This window comes from Orbicella franksi, chromosome 7 (genome assembly GCF_964199315.1).
Source record: "Orbicella franksi chromosome 7, jaOrbFran1.1, whole genome shotgun sequence".
In the NCBI taxonomy this organism is placed as follows: domain Eukaryota; kingdom Metazoa; phylum Cnidaria; class Anthozoa; order Scleractinia; family Merulinidae; genus Orbicella; species Orbicella franksi.
In genome coordinates, this window is record NC_138151.1 from 28,514,524 (window position 1) to 28,536,279 (window position 21,756).

Consider the following 21,756-nt stretch of genomic DNA (forward strand, 5'->3'; position numbering starts at 1 on the left):
CTGGGAGCAACCATTTTGAAATAACCGAATTCTGCCCATCCGGTTTCACCGCGCAGTCTGCATCTATGGCGCACGCCTGAAATTGTTGCTCCAGAGCTCACGTTTTCCGACCGCTGTCGAGGAGAACGAAGACTCTGGGAACGAGATTGTGCTCAGACTAGTACGGAAACCATGAGGTGCGCAATAGTCTTTGCGCATATGACGTCATTCAAAATGGCGCAGAAAATGCAGGCGGTCGACGAAGAAGTCTCAAAATTGATCACCTTTGAAACCACAGGACACCCATGATTATGAACTGCGTTCTGCGAACGCAATAACGCATTAGAATAAGTAATAGTAATTGGACCGAGTGGAGCACAATTCAGGGGGTAATCGCGCGAGTAATTTCAAAATCGGATGAGCGCGAAGCACGAGGCCGATTTGAAATTACGAGCACGATCACTCTTTGAATTGTACGACACGAGGTCCAATTACTCATTAATCGTATCTATAACAAATCTCGGGAAAAAATGTCATTTGAGAACTTCTTTTGAGCGAAAACGTCCACAGCGCTTTTTATAAATTTTGAAAACTGTAGGAAACATTGCGAAGGAAGACATTAAAGCGCTCGTAATTGACGTGCAAATCACGTGGGTATCCAATTACAGGTGTCCAATTACAAAAAAAGTTCAAATCGAATACCTGTAATTGGACACCCGCGTGATCACGCACGTGATCGCGCACCCACGTGGCAAATAGACGCGCGGAGAAGCAATTAAGTGAGTGATGAATATTGAAAACGAAGGTTTTTGTCTTTTAATGGTACCTATAATCGTATGAACTAAATGCCTTTTTACTTAGTAAATAAGCATATAGAAATCCGGTTGCTGGGTATACGTAATATAAGAGTATTTGGCACGACTAAGGTAGAAGAAATATCCTTAAATGGTTATTTTGATACAAGGCAACTAATAATACAGCTAGTCATACATTACCTTCGACCCTTCAAGGTTAAAAAATTATAACTTTTTGACGGTTGACGGTTACATTTTCGGCTGTTTGACGGCTGACAGTAAACGATCTCTTATTTGACGGTTTACGATAATTTATTTGACGATTGACAGTTAATTTTTAGGCCGTTTGACGGGTGATGGTTATCCCATTGAGACCCTCTTTAAACGGACACAATTGATCTGTCTGGACATCACGTTTCGTCACGGCAAAGTTCTAAACTGAAAAGCTGATTTCCTGGGCAACAACTGACAAACTCAATTAATTCGCAGCCTTTGTCAACTCTTGTTAAAAATTGTGAGCATTTAGCGTACTTTTCAACCACAACAAAGCACCTAAAGTTGAATTAACAAAAAATTTTCATTAAGTAAACATTGAGAAGCCTGCCCTAAACAAATGCTACTAGACATGCTTAGTCTCTCTGCTCTACCGACAGACTCAAGTCTGGACAGCTGTCATCTAGCTTTTAGTAACTTTTCCCCCAATTTTCAGCTGTCAATTTTGTTTCTGTTAATTAAACAACAAAGATGGTTTAAAAGTAGAAAGCCACATATTGCATTCAGTTTTCCACAGAAACCTAACGTGGAGGGAAGGTCAGCTAATCACGATAGTGCTGACTTCAAAGCCGGAAAATTTGATCAGTTGAGGACGGTAAGTCATGCTTTTGAACAGATTGTTTCTCTGCAAAAGCCGCTCTTTTGATTTAAGTAGCTTACATTAGTCAACGTAAGGACAGTAAAAAATTACTTTGAAAAAATAAATTTTCCATAGGAAATTGAAAATTCTCTGACACACTGTGCCTCGCTTTGCAATATTACGTCTTTATTTCCAACAAGCTTCTCGTCAAAGTTATTGAGGATCCCGACAGAAAATAAAACTGGTTGTGGGAAATTTAAGGGACTAACAACCCCAGGTTATCGTTTAGTATCAAGTTCCCGTCATAGCTCCTGATACGAACACTCGTTTGAGTCCCGGGGGCTTTTGTTATCTTTCTTCTTTCAATTGTCTTTTATCTGTGCGTATAAAATGTTCCGTTTTTAGGTACAGCACTTTGTGTCGACATTGAAATGCCCGAAAAAAAAAAAACACGAATGAAACTTAATTATTAGTAGTGCAATTATTTGAAACATTTTTCTCGTTGCATTTTTTAAGAGCGGCTCCTCGGTCAGTGCCCCTTGACTTTTTATCATCTTTTATCTAATGATTCGTACATTTTATGTCATTTTATGCATAGGGTTTGTATATCAACCTTTATTCAACTTACATTTCCTTATGTTATGCAATCGGTTTGTATATATATCAACCTTCATTCACGGACTTACAAGCCGAGTGACAAGTAAACTAATTGAAAGTGCGGGGAGAACTTGATAAAGTAGCAGAGAAGAGCGGGCTGAGGAATTGAATTTGTGACTATTAATGGGAGATTTGTATTACGTGGCGCGGTGGTTTAATAGTTAACACACTGGACCTCGAATTGAGCGGTTCGAGTCCCAGTCCTCGCTGGGCCATTGTGTTGTGTTCTTGAGTGAGACCCGGCTTTACTGTCACAGAGCCTCTCTTAAGGATACCACTGGATTTATTGCTGGAGAATAACTCTGCTATGGACCACGGGGGATTAGAAATATTCCTAGCCTCTTCATGCTATAGAACCGGGATAAGATCACGGAAAGTTCAAGCGGTATGGACCGCTGGGCTCGACGCAGAATTTACCTTTGGACAACATCCAACCATTGCAGAATTTACCTTTGAGGCATTAGGCGTCCCATGGTTCAACGAAGACGGAAGATGATGTTAAAGGAGAGATTTATGTAGATAAATTAAAACAAAAAAGTGCCGACCAACTTCGTTCAAACAAAAACCCTGAATGTTAATGACAACATTAAAACAACGCAAAAGAAAGATCTGTGGTCGGAGCCAAATAACGTTTGATAATATTAATTGGCTGGCTTTTGTCCTTTGAGAAACTTACTTTTATTTAACGTTTGCTCATGAATAATGTCACGAAATGAGGTTCCGTCTACATTACGCTGGAGAAATTTGGAAACGGCGTTTTCACTCTCCAAACGCATCAAATGTTTTCCGTCCACACTAGGCCGCAGAGATTTAAAAACGCGAGAAAAAAGCTCTGTCTACATAATGTTTTCCGTCCACACGATTACAGATTCAATTAATATATATCTACCTCTGTTATCAGTATTTATCACTTGCTTTAGTCATATTTGTAAACATCATTAATTAAGAAATATTTTTATTCCTAAAATTTCATCAGTCTTTTTGTACGATCCGAAGTGATCGACAAATAAAATTTATTTCGCTACCAAAAAAGAAAATCACAAATTTTCACTGAACACTAGAGGGAAGAAGAGTTTACAAACTAGAGATCACATGTTACTTTGATTTAAGTTAGCACCTGAATTAATTACATAGCTGTATGTAGGTAAAATTACAAATTTTGACTTGGCCGTGATACAATTATTGGTGGGTTTTTGACAGAATAACTGAGAAACAAGAACAATGAAGAGGCTCGTCACGGTTGCTTTCATTCTCCTTATTTCCACTGCAGCGGCGATTGTAGCTCCGTCGAATGGAGCTGGAGGTGGAATCGGGGGAAATCGTTACCCTATTGGAGTTGTAAATGATGAAAATGATAATAAGGTAATAGAGCGGTTTTTTAAATTTAACTTAAAAAAAAGAAATGAATATTTATACTTGATATACCAGGCGAGTTTGGTCGAGCCACGGTTCTTATTTTGGCGCGAAATAGTCAAGCCAAAATAGTTATAGCGAGAACAAACTAGCCTTATATGCGGCCGAAGCCTGACCAAATAGGTACGATTGGGTATTTACCATACCCAAATTCGGTCAAGTGACCATGATATAATAGCCACATCAGGTCAGTGACTTGATATCGCTGGATGTCAGGACAGTAGACGCGCCCTCTGATTGGCTAATTGTGAATGTGGGTACGATAACGACAATAATCGCTAATTAACAAATTGACGTCAGTTTTTTATGCATCTGTCCTCTTATTGATGATAAATTGCGTCATGACATTGTCAAAGTGGCTCAGTAAACTTTGACAAGGTTATGACGAAATTTATCATCAACAAGAGGACAGACGCATAAAAAAATGACGTCAATTTGTTTTTTACAACAACAAGACCCCAAAATGGTCAAATACCTGGAATAAATGAGGGGAAAAGACGCCGTAAACTTGCCGTAAACAAAAATAAGTGAATTTTATTCAAAATGACGCGAACATTGTCAATAGCTTTTCTCGCTTTTTGACTGGCTACTCAAAAAAGTCCATAAAATCTCATTGGTTAAAAAGTTGACAGTTTGACTGCTGAAAGTTGAACTTGGAAACTTGCATAAATTAAACTTTTATCCGTCTGTACTCTTATTAATGATAAAAATTAGCCAATCAGCGGGGGAGAAATTAGACAGTTATTGTAAAAAGTGGTTTCTTTTTTTCGCTCCGATGATCGAATCTAATACCTTGATCGTCAGTGTTAAACATGCAAATGAAAAAGAGACAAATTACATAAGAAATTACAAATAACCTTGTCTCATCCGTGAACACATATAATTACAATTTTGCCTCTTTTCTTGTAACTGTTCTCCAGCCGATCTCCACGAACCAATTCACAATCAAGGACTCCTTCACTTTTGTAGTCACATGAACATAACGATGAAATTATGTGCTCTTTTGGCTTGTGTTCCTCGTTGACCAATAAATTTGTTTTACCAAATTATACTCTCTTCCTGATCCTCCCACATTACCAGGATCAGTCCTCAAAGATTTGCTTGAGTTGCAACGAAGAAAAGCCACTTCATATTCGATGGTCAACATTGGAAGGCAGCGTGGCCGAGTAGTTTAGGGCGTTGGTGTTGTAATCCGGAGGTCCCGGGTTCAAGGCCTCCACCCTGCCACTGGCGGGATTTGTTCCTCGGTCACGCTTTATAAATGAGACGCTCTCTACGTTGGTAAAACCAAAAGAAGATTGTATGACAGAAAGACGGAGCACTTCAAAGCTCTCACTCAAGTTGGTCACGCTTCCGCTGTTGCTGATCATTCAACTTCTACCCGTCAGAACATCAAAAGGGACCATTTCGAGATTCTAGCAAGTGGGCACTGTTTTTTACAGTGTAAAATCAAGGAAAATTTGTCAATACGGGACTTAAAACCCACCCTAAATGAAAACGTCGGTAGTGAAAAACTCTTTCTTTATTTTTAAAATTCACACTGGATGTAGTTTCTTTTATTCATTGTTGTCCAGCTAGTTACCAATACCTCGCTTTAGTTTTAGTCCGCTTTAGACCATTTAGTCCGTTCTCATTTGACATTTATCAACTGATGCAAATCAGTGAGTCCAAGAAGTCGATTAAGCTGCTTGCTTTTCTGTCAAAGTTTGCTTTAAGTAGATTGTTTCCTTCTTCAGGCTCGCATACTCGGCCGTGTCCGCCGCGGTGTCGTAGCCTGCGAATAGGTTCCCGGTGAACCTGAACGAAGCGAGAAAGCCTGTAGACATTCTATTGATGCCACCGTTCCATGATACAAGGATCTGTTATCATGATATGATTGGTTAAATCGCTGATTATTGACATCTTTGAGATAAAAATCTGACAGATCTTGGTAAAATGCGGTTGACGGCCCAACACGACTCCTACGATTGGTGACATTTATACGTTTGCCGTTCTCTTTTGATTTTCGGTCTCTCGACTCCTCGACCTTTCGTTATTTTAGACGTGCTTCTGAAGGTTCACGCTTGACGAGGAATTTTTAGTAGAGTGGAGCCGTTTGACTATGCTATAGCAATTTTTTTTTCAGGTCAAAGGTATGGTTTCCGGACTTTCCGCTGTTATCTGCATGTCCCTTCCCCGAATTTGACACCTCTATCATTTGCTATGTGCTTATAATTTCTTTAGGATCATTTCAGTATTGCAAAATATGTTTTAAGCTCTCTAAGTATTGGCTCTGGAGGGGCAAATTTTCAAATATTCCGTGAACATGTTGCTTGCTTGCACTCCATATTATGATGCCGGGCCCAGCTGTTTGATTAGGTCGATTAGAACTGTTTGCAAGTACAGAAAATGTAGCTTCTTGACAGGTCTAATTACCTCATTGACTGAGTTGTTACAGGATAATCATCAAGGGCGGATAGACACATCAAAAACAACGTCTACAGGCTCCCCTGTCCCCGCCCCGATCGCTTCGCTCTCTGAATTCTTCCGTTTTGAACTCGCCAATTTTTTTTGTGTCCTCGCCGGGAGCCTCACTTGACGACGGCGCGCGCAGTACAAATACCCAAATATGGTCAAACTGAACAGAATCCAGGTTATTCCGCGCGCCCTGCAGTCGTCATCTGACGTTCCCGTCCTGTTGCTAAATCAGCCCAATCAAACATCTCCTCCCCATGATTTCCTGCGTCCCTCCTCACTAGTTAATCATTATATGTTTTACTGGTTTACTAGCTATCGCGCGAACGACTGGGGAAAAGGCAGGGCTTTGGCTGCATGGGTTGCGGAACCGTAAGTAAAAATTCAGTCTGTCAACGATTTGCTTTACATTGAATAAATCGCTCACTCTTTTCGTTTTGCATTTGTGCTTTTACAGTCTGTATATTTTACTATCTTATTTAGATTTACACATGTACGTTTTTTTAACGGGCTCTCTAATTCTGATTGACTGATTGAAGAAGCATTGATACAAACCTCTTGCTTTTCAGTCTGCCAAAGTTTGAGATTTAAGTGTTTTTTTTTTTCTCCTTTCTTTCTCTCTTTTTTACTTGATTACTTTCTACCTTTCTTCCTTCATTTCTCTCTCTCTTTCCTTTTTTTCTTTCTCGCTAATTGCTGGTTTCTTTACTATCACGTTAGGAACCCTGGTAGGAAGTGAGCAGGTAAGCTAGTTTTATCTATCTCGAATGATCCTTTCAGTAACTAAGCTGGTAAGGCCGCAATACAAGAAACTCCCTACAAAGGGTAGAATTTTTCAATAGCTGAAATTTTGAACTGATTCAGTGCTGCGCGCGGTTTGATTGAACTCGTTACCAGGGCCCCTACTCGAGCTGTTTGATAGCAAAACTAACTGTTGCTAACTAACAGAAGGAAATTAAGGCTCCCGTGTCTGAGTGTTAAACTTTCCCCTCCCCGGGTGGGGTGCTTGTCTCGGAACTTTACTAGATTGTCCAGGGATAACAACTGTATTACTGACTAATCTTGTCGTCCTGCCAAGCTGACTTCCTGGCTAAATTGCTATCCTACAGGTGTCCTGCTTGCACAGAGAATTCGTCCTTAAGCTTCTGTCCTTGGTGCCTAGCTTTAGGCACGTTATTTTAAGAATAACAGAAACAAGTGTGAATTCAAAGTGCTAACAGCATTGTAATTTTCTATCACCTTACGTATATTTAGTCTCTGTCGCTTGTAAACATCCTGAAACTGATGATGGCTACGGAGTATCCGAAACACGTCTTCCAAATTTAAGAGTGTGTGCATTAATTTTCTTTAAATGTGTAATCTCATTCATACTCCTAAGAGATTTTGGTAGAATTATCAACGATAACAGCCAAGTACGAAGGAAAGCTAATTATAACGGACTTCCGCCAGCTAGAGGAATTCCTCAGTAACATTAACATTTTTATCGTTTTACAGAATTGGCAGCAGAAGATAAGCTGACCATGAAGTTTAACTTAGGAGCAGAAATAAATTAATCATCAATTGGTGTGCTAGTTAGTTTGTTAGACGGGTAATATGATAAAAAGACTGTAAACTGAATGGAAACACACTGGTGGGTGTAAGAACCACACACATTAAACTCTGATCGTGAGTGAATCTAAGCTTTACCTTTTGCTTTTCTCTTTTAATGTTTCAATGTCATCTTGTTCGAGTTTTTATCCTGTATATATCTATTTATTATATGGTAAGGTAGTGTTTAGGAGAATCCGGGCCTTCTGATTGGTTCTGTCTTGGTGGGGATTTTGCCATACGGACCTTTTCATGTAAACAGTCATAAGCAATGCATTTTATTTTTCGAAAGCGGCCAAAAGCATGCTCCTGACTACCAGCTAGCTTGCTCGAGCCGTGTCGGGGAATGTTAGCTCTCGTGAAAACAAACCTAACCGTTCTCCAAGGGACCTGTATAAAGTGTAAAGTAATTAGCCAAGTAGAAGTGAAAGTAGCTTCCGGTTTGTGGGAGAGGGGAGGGGAGGGGGAGAACAATTGCTTATTTCTTGCCTGCCGGAGGACATTAAAATTTTGCCATTGGCACGTGACCATGAATCAACCAATACCAGCGCGCGGTAGATTCAACTAAAGGAGGCTCAATACGGCTAAAACGTACTGCAAAAAGCTCCCGCTGTGGATCTTTTGAGGCCGAACAACCTAAGAGGTACCATGACTGCTTCTTAACCCTAAGAAGTACGACGATCACCTCGTCCTTTATATGGAGGTTCTCCCCGCGGAGCCATAGTACGCAAAATGTCCATACAGGGAGTTCTATACGGGTGTAATATTTTTATTATTCAGCACTGAAGTCGCAAAGCACTCGAAGTCTTTCAACACACCCGGTAAAATAAGTGCAAGTAATTGCATAAATGCTAGTACAATTAAGGATTCACATTTACGAAAAATTGTTTCAAAACTGCACAAGCCTATAGGCGAGCGCAGTTTGAGAAAAGTTTCAAATATCACTCGATCGTACGGTAAGACTTTAATTGCTCAAACTTGCATATATGCCCGAGAAAATCACCAACAAGCCTGTATTAATTTGCTCTCTAGTGCAAGAAATTTTACGATAAACTGGCTTGCTCCCAGCCAATCACATTGACGGAATTTTCTCCGTCATATACAGTGGATTCCCGATTTTTCGGACCTTCAAGAGAAACGAAAATTGGTTCGAAAAAATCAGATAGTTTGAGAAATCGGGGGTAAAATTATAGCGTTTGACTGAGGAGACGGAAACGCCTTTTGGTTCGAGTTGTCGAGAGGTTCAAAAAAAGGAGGGTTCGAGAAATCGGGATTCTACTGTAACAAAAAAAAAATTAACACACTATATCGAAAAAACTGCATGTGTTGACTGTGCATCGCTACGTATGTTTTCTTTTGAGCACTCCTTACACTGAGTTCCTTGTGTTCGCTGTAAATAGCGTTTTTTCCTGACTTTAAACCGCTAACACTACTGAACTCGCTTTTTTTCCCAGCAAAAAGCTTTGCTGTTTAAAAAAAACACAACCCTAGTTTAGACATAACGCTAGCTGTATCTGCAATCATGCACAAATGTCTTAGGACAAATTTGCACTTTTGGCGCTTTTGCGCACACGCCAGACGCGAATACAACTTCACCTTCCTAACTTCGCCCCCCACCCCTCATACAATGTTGAAAACTAGTAACTGCAATTTCACCTGATTTTCAACATTGTATTGTGTGTGTGTGTGTGTGTGGTGTTCGGGGGGGGGGGGGGACAGCCACACGTTTTTAAAAGGATAGAGCGCTTTTTTCAAACTTCAGGTTGTAAAACACAGATAATTCGTTACATTACATAAGTGTCCCAAGGACTTTTGTCCACGATTGTAGATATGCCCACCCAGGTCTCCAAGGGTTTTCGGCACTCTCGGAAAGAAAAAGACTTCTTAGTTTTTCCGTCACTTTATGAGATAATTTCATTTAAACGTGTTGAAGCTCAACAGTGTTTTCATTTGCGGGAGACTCTACCGACCCAATAGTTGGTGTCAGTGAATCGCTTTTCTTCCCTTGCGTGTTCCTCTCATTCACCGCGTACCACAGGACAACCACCATGTAAATCTCCACAATTCGAAGCATCGTTTGAAACGCTAACCACGGCCATGCTGAAACGTGACGCGCGTCGGAAAAAACACCATAAATGCTTGACATTGCGTAGACTTGCATGACGCAAATTAGAACGCCGCCCACGACTGCCGCGAGACACGTGCGAAAGATCGCGCGCGTGCGAGTCCCGCGTGTTCTGGATGATTCTGTAGCCCATCTCTTGCTCGATTCGATGATTGTAAATTTTTTCCAGATTAGAATCGCTACCATGGAATAGAATACCGTGAGGGACAAACCAAACACAATATACAGGGCTTGGCAAGCGAAAGTTAGTCCCTTGAACGCAGGGATGAAAGAAATCGTGAACTCAGCTCCCAACACGAAGAAGAAATATGGCAGTGTTGCCATAGCAATGTTCCTTGTATTATACCACTTCTGAAATCGAAGCTTGAGTACTAGAGCGTTCCTCATTACAATAAACACCAAAGTGTAGGCAGTTATAAGACAAGGCTGTCCAATTCCCCAGAGAATGTTTATCACGAAAACGGGGGCAATTTTCCTCCAATGGTACGCATCAATGCAAAGAAACAGGCTTCTTGTAAAACAGAACAGTCCCAATAGACTCAAAACAATGATCGGGACTTTGTTTTGCGGGATGACCCGAGCTCCTTTGAAGCGTTTCCTCAACGAAATCACTATGAAGAGGAAAACCAAGGTGTAGATGGCGCCCAGGCCGTACTGATGAAAATCCCACCCAATTCCCCACTCTTCAACGGCCTTCGACCATTCCGGAAGGGGCTCGGCTAATACTTCGGCCTTCGGATGATGTTCGGATACTGTCGGCTCTGTTTCGGGTGCTGAGTTGTTAACTCTGTTTTCTGGCTCCGGAATTGAGCTCATTTCTGCACTTCTGTCGCGTGCTCAAATCCAGGATCTTTGATTTTCGTAAGCAATTTTAAGCCAGCACGTACATGTGGATGTTTTGTTTCTTAAGTCATCCAAACTGTTTATTCTTATTCAGATTTGACATCAGTTTTTATTGTTTCATCCGCCATATGCTGCCGGTCTCTTAAGCAAAGCATTTAAACTGTCAGTCTTTGTGAAGTCAAGTCCATTCAAATGCTGCAGTCCCTCAGAAAAAAGTATTCCTTTGACAGTGGAAACAAAGACCAGTTTATCCAAACAGTCGAAGCTAAGCGTTTTCTTCTTTATCCAAATCTGTTGGAATAAAATGAGATAAAGCAGACAATTAGAGTTGCGAGACGAACACGATATTCAGATATTCTTTGATAAGGCTTTTTTATGGAAAATACGTTTTAAGTTCCTGTTTACTTGTCCGAGAAAGCAATACGTTCATGGTGTCAGATGTTTTTTTTAAAATTAAAGTTGAAGTTTGTTTGTTTTTTGTTGCCGGATAATCCCACAAGATTGCTTTTTCCGTTCAAATCGTCAATATTTTGACGTGGCTAAAATTACCTCCATTAAGTCCTTTGTTGCACGTGACTTTTTGTCTCATCTTACTTCGATTTCTATATTTGCAAGAGTAAATTGATGTCAATCTCTAAACCGTCTGTTGGGATGGTGGAGCAGCTGTCAAATTATTTTCCATTTTTGCAGGCTAAACAGAACAAATGGACACCTTTATTTTGTGTCACATTTTGTTTCTGTACTATTTTAAGGCTGAAATGAAATGCAGGCCTGTTTGTGTATAAAAGATGCCAATTATTTCACGAAGAGGAAACACTGAAAAACATAATATTCTACGAACACAAAAGGACTGCCAAGATAACCATTCCTTATGTAAATTAACTTTTATAAAGGCCCTTGCAATACCTCCCGAAGTTCATTTAAGTTTAACTAAGTCTTTTCAGGTATTTTAATTTTAAAAACAATAAATAAAAAAGCTGCTAATAAACACTGTCTCTTCTGGAGTAAATATTGCTGTTATTTCTTCGTATCAACGTTGTCTGTTACGTAATAGACTTTTTGAGGGAAACATAAAACCTTAAAAGACTCCGAGTGTTAAGCCATCTTGATTAAAGCTTATACAGTTTTAAATGACAGAACGTTTTTAAATAAAAACAAATGACTTTTTTAATTCGAATTCCGGGAGTGTAATTTCTGTCGTGCGAAATTACCGACTAATGTTTCGTGAAAATAATTAATCTGATAGTTTTGTTTTCCTTTACGGGCCCAGAAAAATTAAGTAAGACATATGCTCGCACTCGGTAAAGCTCGTGTTTTCCCTACATCGAGATAAGAGACTGGTCGTAAGTTAACTATACCTAATTTAGCACATGCCCTTCTGTTGTAGTTCAGGAGAGACACAAGGAAGAAAACTGGGAAAAGTTAAAAATTTATGTTTCTAAGACCTATTTACCTCCTGTTGCGAGCGCCAGAGATGCTGATCCTCCAAGGAGTGTTTCTAATTATCACAAAGACGGCAAAGGATGCAAACAGTCAAGAAGAATACTTAAAAGCCATTGTTAGCTCTGTCCAATCAGCGATCGTCCTTTACAAGCATCACTTTTTAGCGCCACTAAGACCTGGCCTCCACATCCGGGACTTAAACTGCGTGGACGTTGTCGTGCAAAAAGCTACTTTTTACTGCACGAACGTTAAAGAGATAAAACCTGAATTCTTTGAGAGAGGAAACAGTTTACACATTATTAGATATAGGACGAACGATCTTTTCGACACTGTTCGATATACATCCTTCGGATTTCGACCAAAATCTAAGAGCAGGAATTTAACGGTATGATATTTAAATAAGCTAGCCCGTACAAATCCTGCAATCTTTTTTTTTTCAAGAAAAAATTATTCAAAAATTTATTTTATAATACCAAAGTGTAATTTCTATTCGCCAGGTTAAAGGAGCTGAGTACGTCATGGTATGCGCATCTCGGAAAGTTTAGCCTAAATTTTTCAAGTTCGTCGTTTGTAATTCGTGTTAATCTTCTCCATCCTTAACCATCCTTGTTCCTTTTTGGTTTATTATTATCTCTTTGGTGTTTTTCTATCTTAGTAAACTATTATTTTCAGGGTCCTTCAATTTAAAAGTAATTTTGCACCTGGTCAAAATAACTCAAAGAAACCGCGACTGAGCACCTTTAAGAAAGAAAACGCTCTAAAGCAAGACTTACGAAACTGAATTTTATCACACCTATAAAACACTGTTGATTCTCATTGCGATCTCAATGCATGCAAAACAACTGCGACTAAAAATCACAGCTAGAATATCTGAGATATCATGTTTTCTTTCATGTCAAGGAACTGAAAATTTTCATCTCTGTTTTGACTGACGAAAAGACATTTACTTTACCTCCAGAACTGATTAAATTCAGCAAATCTTGGGCGTATATATACCCCATTTTTAGCGTAGTTTCTTGTGAAGTAGCATTAATGGTTAAATTAATGGTTAACGGTCAAACTGCAAATGCCGAATTCAAAGTTTCTGGCAACTGAAGAAATCTGGTTGTCTTCTTGCCCCGCGCAATATATTTTACTTTGATTTGTATTTTGCATTAAGTTTTAATTTAGCCTTCGATCAGTCTCTGTTCACCAAACAGTGCCGAAACTGTTTATGATCAATACCTCGGATAAGATTCAACGCACATTTAATATTTGCAACAAAATGATTGCGAAGTCATTGTTTTGCGATGTTTGGCAACAATATTTGTTCAACAAATCTGTTTCAATATTCAGTCCAAATTTCGAATGGTCAATTTTGGAACAGTATCTATCTCGAAAAACCTAGGTTTGACTGATAAATCCTGTGGTATCTTTGCATCAAACGTCTTGGTGGTGGTACCAAACTTTTGTTTCTGTCGGCTAGTGATATCTTTCTTCACTTTGATGAATGAAATTTGCGTGTAGTTCGCAACAGCACACAATGTATTTAAAATCACGTTATTCGATTCATCTATATTTGATTCTGGTTAGTTTAGATGTATCATGGCCAAACTCCGCAATCTTTATTCTTGTATCGGAAAGGATGACCAAATGAATTATAAATCAAACCTTCTTAGATGTGCTTCAACCAATATGTTAAGCTGTTTTCGATCAGAAAGTAATTGCAGATTTGCTTTAATATGAACTAGTTCTTCCTGAGCTCTGTAACTGGCTCATTAAACTCGTGCTAATTGCTTCCTCCAATCAGAGCGCGAACACGCTATTATTTTTAACCAATTAGGAGCAAAGATCGAACCGAACGCGAAAGTGTTTTCCCGCGCTTTGAACCGGTTGCGTGCGCATTCGTTTCCAGTCGCTGATTGGTGAATTGCGTCTTCCCGTTTGTTTTCACTGCCTATATGTCACTGAGATAATTTTGTGTTTGGTTTTCTTGCACATATTATCACTTTTTTCATATCCTTGGTTGACTTCTAATTAAAGTTTCGTCACACAAAGATTATATTTTTATTATTCGTTACACAAAGATTAGATTTTGTGATTTTTTAGTTAAAAATGGGAACCAAAGGCATGTCCAAATTAAATTTAAAGAGCTAATTGCAAAAGAGAGTTGTACGCGCGGAATTTGTGGTAATTTTATCTACTAGTAAGTTAATCTATTCATCCTTGTGGTAACGAAATACACGACCAATAAATAAAGCAAAGCAAATAATTGATTTATTTATGATGTGAAGTATATATGAAATAATTCATATTTTTTATATTGTAAGAGAATGTATAGACAAGACCGTGTAATATTGACAATTGCTGACGACAAAATATTAAGACATTTCATGCCGTTGTATTTTCCCAGTTTTTATTTCCTGTGAAGACTTACCTTGATACTAATATATTATTATATGCAGACCCATTTGAACATTGCAATTTGCGGAAAAAGGCTTGATTCTCGAGCCTTCGATTTCTTAAACCTCGAACCGAAATTCATTTCATTTTGATTTTCCTTGCACAAACATGACAAAGGATATTTAACCGCTAACATATGGTCTCTTGCAGCTAACTGAATGGAACCCTCCATAACGAAGCGATTTTCGGCTACTTGGGAAAAAACTAACATTAGATATTAGTCGAACCTTAGAAAACTTCGAAACCAAATATTAATGCTGATTTCATTTATCTCAGTCACATTGAAGCGAACTATAAAGTCTTCCAGACAGGTTCCAGCAAGCGACAAATCTTTATCAGAAATACGCGAAATAATCTGTCAGACTCTATTCATCCATGATAGAGAGGATTTTTGATTCAAACATAACGTAACAGACAAAAGATTAATTATCGCCCGTTCTTTCAGCTGTGTTTTTCCTTGGATTGAAACCAGCCTTTGAGAGTCTGCACAGGTATAATCGGCCGGCTGAGCACAAATGTTGAGTTTTGTTCTCCCGATTTGGCTTACTGTTTTAGCTGAGTTTTATTTGTAAATGAAGATCTGAATTGAATTTCCAACAAAAACAGAATTTTGCAGTAATCTATGAAAACATACCCCGAAAATACAATGCCACAATTCGGCTAATTCGATGGCGGTCTTCGATATCTCGAACTCCCATGTTTCAAACAGCAATATTCGTTTCCGTTACTGAGAGATTCAAGGAATCGGGACTCAACTGTAATGGTGTTTCGATCGCTACGCGATTGGGTCGGCCATTCTCAAACTCAGTGGTATGCACTCATGATGTTTGAGACATTTAATCTTCTGTCTTAACCCGTTGGGAAAGAGTCACTTGTAACCATTTTGAAAAATGTTTACGATATTACAATTGAACTATAAGAACCATGTTATATTTTTCAACCGCTAGTTCGAATCACGACAACTTTCGACTATACACAAAATGGAAAAAAAAATAGAGATGTCTGTTGCTATCAGTCGGTAGCGATTTCAACAAGGCCCAAAATGATCAAATCAGCAGTTCGCGAATTTAAATGAATCTGACCTAACGGGCAAAAGCAAAAAGCGTAATCTAGACGCGACTGTGGTCGCCGGTAGACTTTGCGAAATCTTCAGTTAGTAAATTTTACCTGATATAGTTCGGGTTTGTTCAGATCTATAAGCTACCTACGCTGAGAAATTTAAATTAAAGCTGCAAGATGGTCTCTGAAGGACCTGAAAAGCTTGGCGTAATTGAAAGTTATCTACAAAATGGTTCAAAGTTATTGGAATGCCTCCTACCTGGTTCGCGTGGCTGCCTCAGTGTTCTTTCTTGCCAGTTTCTGACAATCTTTTTGAGTTTTACGACCAGATTTTTATCTACTTCACACTGCTAATTGAAGATAACGAAGTTGCAATTAACGAATTTTCGCAAGTCTGCAGTTCTAATCACATAAGTTGTAACAATAAAATCGCTTTTGTCCAAACCATTACAATTATGGCACTTTTTGTCTCTTGTTTTTTTGTCAACGTTCTGTACAATTAATCTCTATCCATCAATGGCATTAGCTCAGGCTCCTTGTACTTAATAGCTATGCTAATTACACTCATGGCTACAATACAACAAATTGAATACCCAGGCTTTTTCCTACCCTGTAGAGCGACTATTCGACAATATAGGGCCTAAGAATTTAGAATCTTTAGATAAAGTGATTTATGCTGCCTTCTTTTGATTTATAAAGTAAAACATAGAAAATACACCCGTGGCAGCTATTACGTCTACACACAATTCTTTCATTCTTATCTCAAGCCGTCTATTTTTGCCTATACAGTGGTTCAATTATTTCTTGATCTAGGCGACCTTATCTTAATTAATGTAACGAGTAAAGCGAAATGCTTTTTAGCTTCATGGTCACGGAATAGTTTTGTGTTAAACTCCCTCGTACTTTCCATGCTGCAAATTTCCTTAACTGTTTTCACACGCTTCCCGTGAAAAGAGAAAAAAAAATGTTAGAAATACAAAAAAGCAAATGATATTGAACAACAAGACGAGAGGCGGAAATGGCAAGTGCGTGGAATTCTAAATGTTGTTTCTGCATTTTCTCAACGTTTTTTAACCTTAAATAGTAATGAATGTGATTGTTGTTGTGTATCGTGCCTCATTATTTCAATATCGTTTATGATTCATCGATCAAGATAAGCACATGTCACAGAATAAGACTCCAGTTCTCTGTTATCATCGGAGCGTGTCTAAGAATGAGACATGAATTAACTTAGACGATAACTGCGTAGGCTGATTTATATGTTACGATCTGTTGGCGCGATTTGGCTGAAACTTGATAAGAAAATCGCCTGCATGTATGAGCTTGTATGGGAGCAAAAGTTGGGCCGATTTTCATGCGTTCATGTCCAGAAAGGACCTATAGGAAGAGCTAGGGAAGAACGTATTCGGGTTACGAAACTGTTCGTCCCCTGTCCTACCTGTCTGTTTTAGCCGGCGGGGCTTAGGTACGAGGAAAAGGTAGCTCCGGAGACTAATGATTTCCTCTCGGATGTAAAAATGACGTCATCAATTTCGTAAAAAACTTAGCCTACACTAGTAACGATTTAAAGATGATTCTTGATTTTAGTTCTAAATTCTATTCCAAGCGCTTATGAGTAAAATATTTCTGTGATGCTTCTGTAGCCGCCGGAATCTGAGGTTCAACTGGTTAGCCGCCGACCAAGAGGTTGATGACCTGTATTTGTCTTGAGATTAGTTTGAGTAAATGTATGAGTGAGGTAGAATAAAATCGTCCTAGGAAGTGACCAGAATACACATTTTTAACTGTTGGATCAAGCAGCTGTGTATTTTTATGATGAGGGGAGTTGATGTAAGGCAACCTGGATCCCAGGCTCCCTCCCCTTTGCCTCCCTTGTAGTTCTGGAAGGCGTCCAGGTGACGTTACGTGGTAAATAGAGCAGAAACGTACACCTTTTCCAGATGACGATTTCAGGTTGAAGTAATCTCTTTAGTGACAATTACAAAGTCGTGATTCACGGGGAACTGATTATCATCAGATTATCATGAAGGTAAATCGCGCAGGGAAAAAGCAGCCATTCGTCGTTTTACAACGAAAATATATCAAATTGCAGCTTAGTCTTGATTGAGGGCGGCAAGGAAATCTAGGAAGCACTTAGATTTATCTATTTGTCATATCATTGATTTTTAAGGTGTTTTAAAGTTCTGAATTTTGAATTCGACATTCTATAACACAGTTCAGTGATTTTTCCATGATCCGTTGTGATCCCGAGTTTAAAACAGATCAGCTAGATTAGCCTGCATTAGGCCGAATCTTATTCCTAATTATATTTTACTCGAATTATGTTGGGAGTTATTTTCGACATTTTCTGTAAGTTATAATTATTGGAACCGTGTTGTATTTCAATTAATGATGTGGGGAATTTTAGCTTTTTTTTTCGATTGAAAGATCGGCCGTTATGTTTACTACAAGTAAACTTGATGTCCTCAGGTCGTGTCCATTATCTAAAGAATGAAAGATATGTTTTTCATGAATACGAGTTTTTAATTTAATTATATTGAATAGATAAAAACTGACAACTGATCAATTCATTACATAGCGCTGTTCTTCAAGTTTTCCTCTGCGCTGGAAGTTGTACGGCAAATAAACGACTTGCAAAAAGATCAATTTCTCCTTCAAAGTACTTCAGTGACGAGAAAATTTATAGTGTACTGGCACTCAACTGAGAGTAGCCAATAAATTTGCATTTTTATGAGTAACTACTTCAGGGAAAATATCCTTAAGCGTTGAAATAACTCGTGTGTACGTAATTCAACCTTGATTCTTTTACTGAGTGAATTCTATAGCTAAGAAGTGTTCGATTAGTACTCTTGAAAATCAACACGCCCTTAAAAACATATGAAATATGTAAGTGTATATTTTTCAAATGCACAAAAATAACCATGTAGTCTTGAACACACTGCGTGCAGGAAGTTCTATGTACTTAATTAGTCTGCAGGGTGTTTTGTAGGATTTTATCTCGTACAATTTGCCTTTTTGAAACGGCATTGTTCTCCTTTCTGGTTTCCTCTATATATTTTATACTATAAATAGCTAAGTTTGCGGAAGTTTTTGCTTTATATACGACTATCTATCTTTTCAGCTACTTTATTTGCTTTCCAGACAGCTGGAGAGAAACACAGTCTGCACTCTCGTACAGTCCTCAAAAAAGCTAAATATTTACAATTTTCGGGGAACATTTCTTGTACCCGTTCAGGTCAAACGCCGATAAAGGACATAAAGATGGCTTCCAAACAAGACTTGAGTAACTTCACGAAAGGCGAACCCGAGGCAGAGGTTACAAAACTTCCAACATTACAAAGTGTCGTGGGGGAACCGATGCCAGAGTGGTATTCAGACGTACCAACATGGGGAATTGCTTGGGATTTTTATCAATACGGGATCAGAGCTACCTTTGCAATCGTCATGATTTCAACTGCGACAATTCTTCTAAGAACCCTGCAGGACAGAGCTGCTCGACCGAAGAAAGCTTCGTTAGTCGTGCTAATTCTGTTATTTATCTTCGGTTTGTCTCGATGTTTGTATTTGTCCGTCGACGCTTACAACACGAAGCGAATTTTGCCCGAAGCTTTTTTAAACGTGTTATGGAGTCTGGGCAATCCTTGTATTATTACAGCTTACACACTCTTTTTTCTAGTGTTAAAAAATACCTTTGTTTTGAGAGAACGATTCCAGACATGGTACACTGCCAGGAAAATTGCGTTTATAACTGTACCGTATTTTTTGCTCGTGTTAGTCGCTGACTTGGTTCTGTTTTATCTTCCGAGCTTTGAAGGTTTGACTTTTGTTTGCCAAATGATCTATGTCACTCTAAGCTTAATGCTATCGTTTTTCTATTCATTCGTTGCGTATCTTCTGCGGAAAAACTACAGAGGAGCAAAAGTTCACAGACGAAAAGAAAGCGGGAGTAAATTTATAGCATGGACTGCTACGAACCGTGTTCGTGGTCGACGTACTCGTTCTATGCTTAAAACTTGCATTGCAGTAGTGATAGGAGGAGCTATACTCTGCGCGTTGCAAGTGTACTCTATGAGTAGCGTGTATGGAGTGTTTTCAAACGCGCCTTACGTTCCAGCCTGGCCCTGGTTGATCCTGAACTATGCCATGAGAGTTTTGGAGTTGCTTCTCTCGCTCGTATTGTTTGTCGTTTCAGCCAGAGGCATAGTAAACCAACAAAGGTCTTTCCGAGGCTCTGTTAGCTTCGAGGGTTCTCTTAATACGCGACGAAGAAGTCGGTTGATTTCTCTCCCAACCAACACAGTTTCAGATGCTGGGCATTTGAGACTAGGATCTACAAGAGTTTAATCCATATTCATTTATATACATACAAACAGCAATCATATGCAAAATGCGTTAAAACAAAGATCCATTTCTAAAACTAATGTACAGACAAAAACCCTATCACATCTAAAAGTATTCAACCTTGGAAGAGAACACACACAAAAAATCGTACCTTTGTATGATCAAATCAAGTGAAAATTCTGGCTGCACTAAGCACGTTTTAGCTATTTCTTCATCAATAAAGATAGATATTAATGATCAGTTATTGCTTCTTCTATGAATCTCCGTAGTATTTTTTTCCCCGCGTAGAACTCTAAATTATGAGATTAGATTTCAAAACAATCTAAGGTTGATCTTTTCGAAAACCATGTTTTCATCCCAGTCGTTTTTCCGTATTATATATCTGGTATCATGCCACTTCAGTGACGAGCAAAAAAAAACAAAACCAAAAACACGACATTTCGCTGTAAACACACTTTAAACTATAGTACGTGCGAACAATCACTCAGTTTTACCGACTGTGCAAAAAAAAAAAAAAAAAACAATTTAAGAGCTTGATGAAAGATAATGTCATCTTAACTTTGTGATAGTTGTGCTTTCCCGTTCTCCGTTATGTGCTAATGAAGTCAATGAAATGAAGCCTCCGGTGGTTCAGTGACTTATTTAATTAAGTTTTGAAACTGATCGGCTTTCGCCAAAGACAATTTAACATGCATCTGATAAAACTTGTATCAATGCCCGCAGGTATGTTTCCTGTAAATGTTATGATATATACCATTAAAAAATTGAAAAGCTTAGAAAACAAATAAAAAAGAAGTGGATGTCAAGGGGCGTCGTTCCTTTTACTCGTAATTGCTTCTCCGTAGGGTGTACTGGTCAAGCTGGGAACTACATCCTTTTCACAGCTTTCACATATTAAATAAAAGAGAGAAAGTAGAGACACAAATAAGTGTACATACGGATTTACTCGAATAAGCACCGCGGCGCTCATTTTAGCCTGCGTAGCTGGCGGTATTGTAGGCGCGCGGAATGAAGTTTTGGCCGCGCAGCCGCTAATCGCGAGGGCCGAAGCCACGAAAAATTTATTCCGCGCGCCTACAATACCGCCACAAAACTTTATTCCGCGCGATTTCGCCAGCTACGCAGGCTACGCTTATTTAAATAGCTCATTATTCGATCGAGGGCGGCGCTTATTCAAAAATTAGACGGGAAAAGAAAGCTTTTATTTTATTTTGACCGTATATTTTCTATCTGTACAAAAATTTTACAGTAACTAATGGTGTCACCATGCGTCTCTTAGCTTCTCTTCCAGCATTTTTCAATTGCTTTACCGATGGTATCTTCAGTCTTCAATCTCACTGCCTCATCATTTCCCAACTTTTGATGAAAAAAAGTTTCCATTGCTTTGAAGTGGTTTCTAAGTTACACGGAATTCCTCGAATAAGCCCCGCATCGGAGCGCGGCGCTTATTCAGGGTCAGAGACCGCACTAATTTCCTTATTTTGTCTCAAATGCGACGTTTGCCCTTAGGTGCTTATTCGAGGGAGGCGCTTATCCCAGGACGGCGCTTATTCGAGTAAATACAGTGACCCTGGACGGTGGGGACCGTGGCGACCGTGGCGCGTAAATTGCATAAGCGCTCCGCGTTGAAATAAAATTTTTGAGAACATTTGTGCATTGCCAGACTCCATCTCATCAGTTCGGTTACTGTATGGTTAACCACACCACGAAATGCGTACCATTTGGTTTTTGCATCGAGATGAGACTTCAGGAACTTGAACCTCATG

The 21,756-nt window shown here is 39.0% G+C and overlaps 2 protein-coding genes and 1 long non-coding RNA gene across 5 annotated transcripts; 2 read left to right on the top strand and 1 right to left on the bottom strand.

The window, feature by feature from the left end:
- The first annotated feature begins 1,567 nt into the window (after nt 1-1,567).
- Nucleotides 1,568-9,422, top strand: LOC145493125 (uncharacterized). 2 transcript variants are annotated; one of them, XR_014050097.1, is made up of 4 exons: nt 1,568-1,641; nt 6,466-6,522; nt 6,871-6,893; nt 7,645-9,422. It is a non-coding gene; the product is annotated as an uncharacterized LOC145493125 (long non-coding RNA). The 2 variants fall into 2 exon arrangements; XR_014050095.1 differs by lacking the exons at nt 1,568-1,641; nt 6,871-6,893 and having other exon boundaries at nt 5,664-6,522.
- Nucleotides 9,423-9,449: 27 nt separating this feature from the next.
- LOC145493126 (uncharacterized) lies at nt 9,450-16,359 on the bottom strand. Of its 2 annotated transcripts, none has more exons than XM_081472525.1 (2): nt 15,909-16,359; nt 9,450-10,996 (listed from the first exon to the last, which is right to left on the bottom strand). In XM_081472525.1, the coding sequence occupies exon 2, from the start codon at nt 10,676-10,678 to the stop codon at nt 9,656-9,658; it is 1,023 nt and encodes a 340-aa protein (XP_081328651.1). In that variant the 5' UTR covers nt 10,679-10,996; nt 15,909-16,359; the 3' UTR covers nt 9,450-9,655. The 2 variants fall into 2 exon arrangements, with proteins under 2 accessions (XP_081328651.1, XP_081328652.1); XM_081472526.1 differs by lacking the exon at nt 15,909-16,359 and adding an exon at nt 12,159-12,846.
- A 2,490-nt stretch (nt 16,360-18,849) lies between these two features.
- LOC145491755 (uncharacterized) lies at nt 18,850-19,993 on the top strand. Its single transcript, XM_081471002.1, has one exon. It carries the CDS (start codon nt 18,911-18,913, stop codon nt 19,991-19,993), a length of 1,083 nt encoding a protein of 360 aa, XP_081327128.1. The 5' UTR covers nt 18,850-18,910.
- The last annotated feature ends 1,763 nt before the right edge of the window (nt 19,994-21,756 follow it).

What these genes read in the sequence shown, in the direction of transcription:
- LOC145491755 (XM_081471002.1), top strand. Translation starts at nt 18,911, where the DNA reads ATGGCTTCCAAACAAGACTTGAGTAACTTCACGAAAGGCGAACCCGAG.
- LOC145493126 (XM_081472525.1), bottom strand. Translation starts at nt 10,678, where the DNA reads ATGAGCTCAATTCCGGAGCCAGAAAACAGAGTTAACAACTCAGCACCC.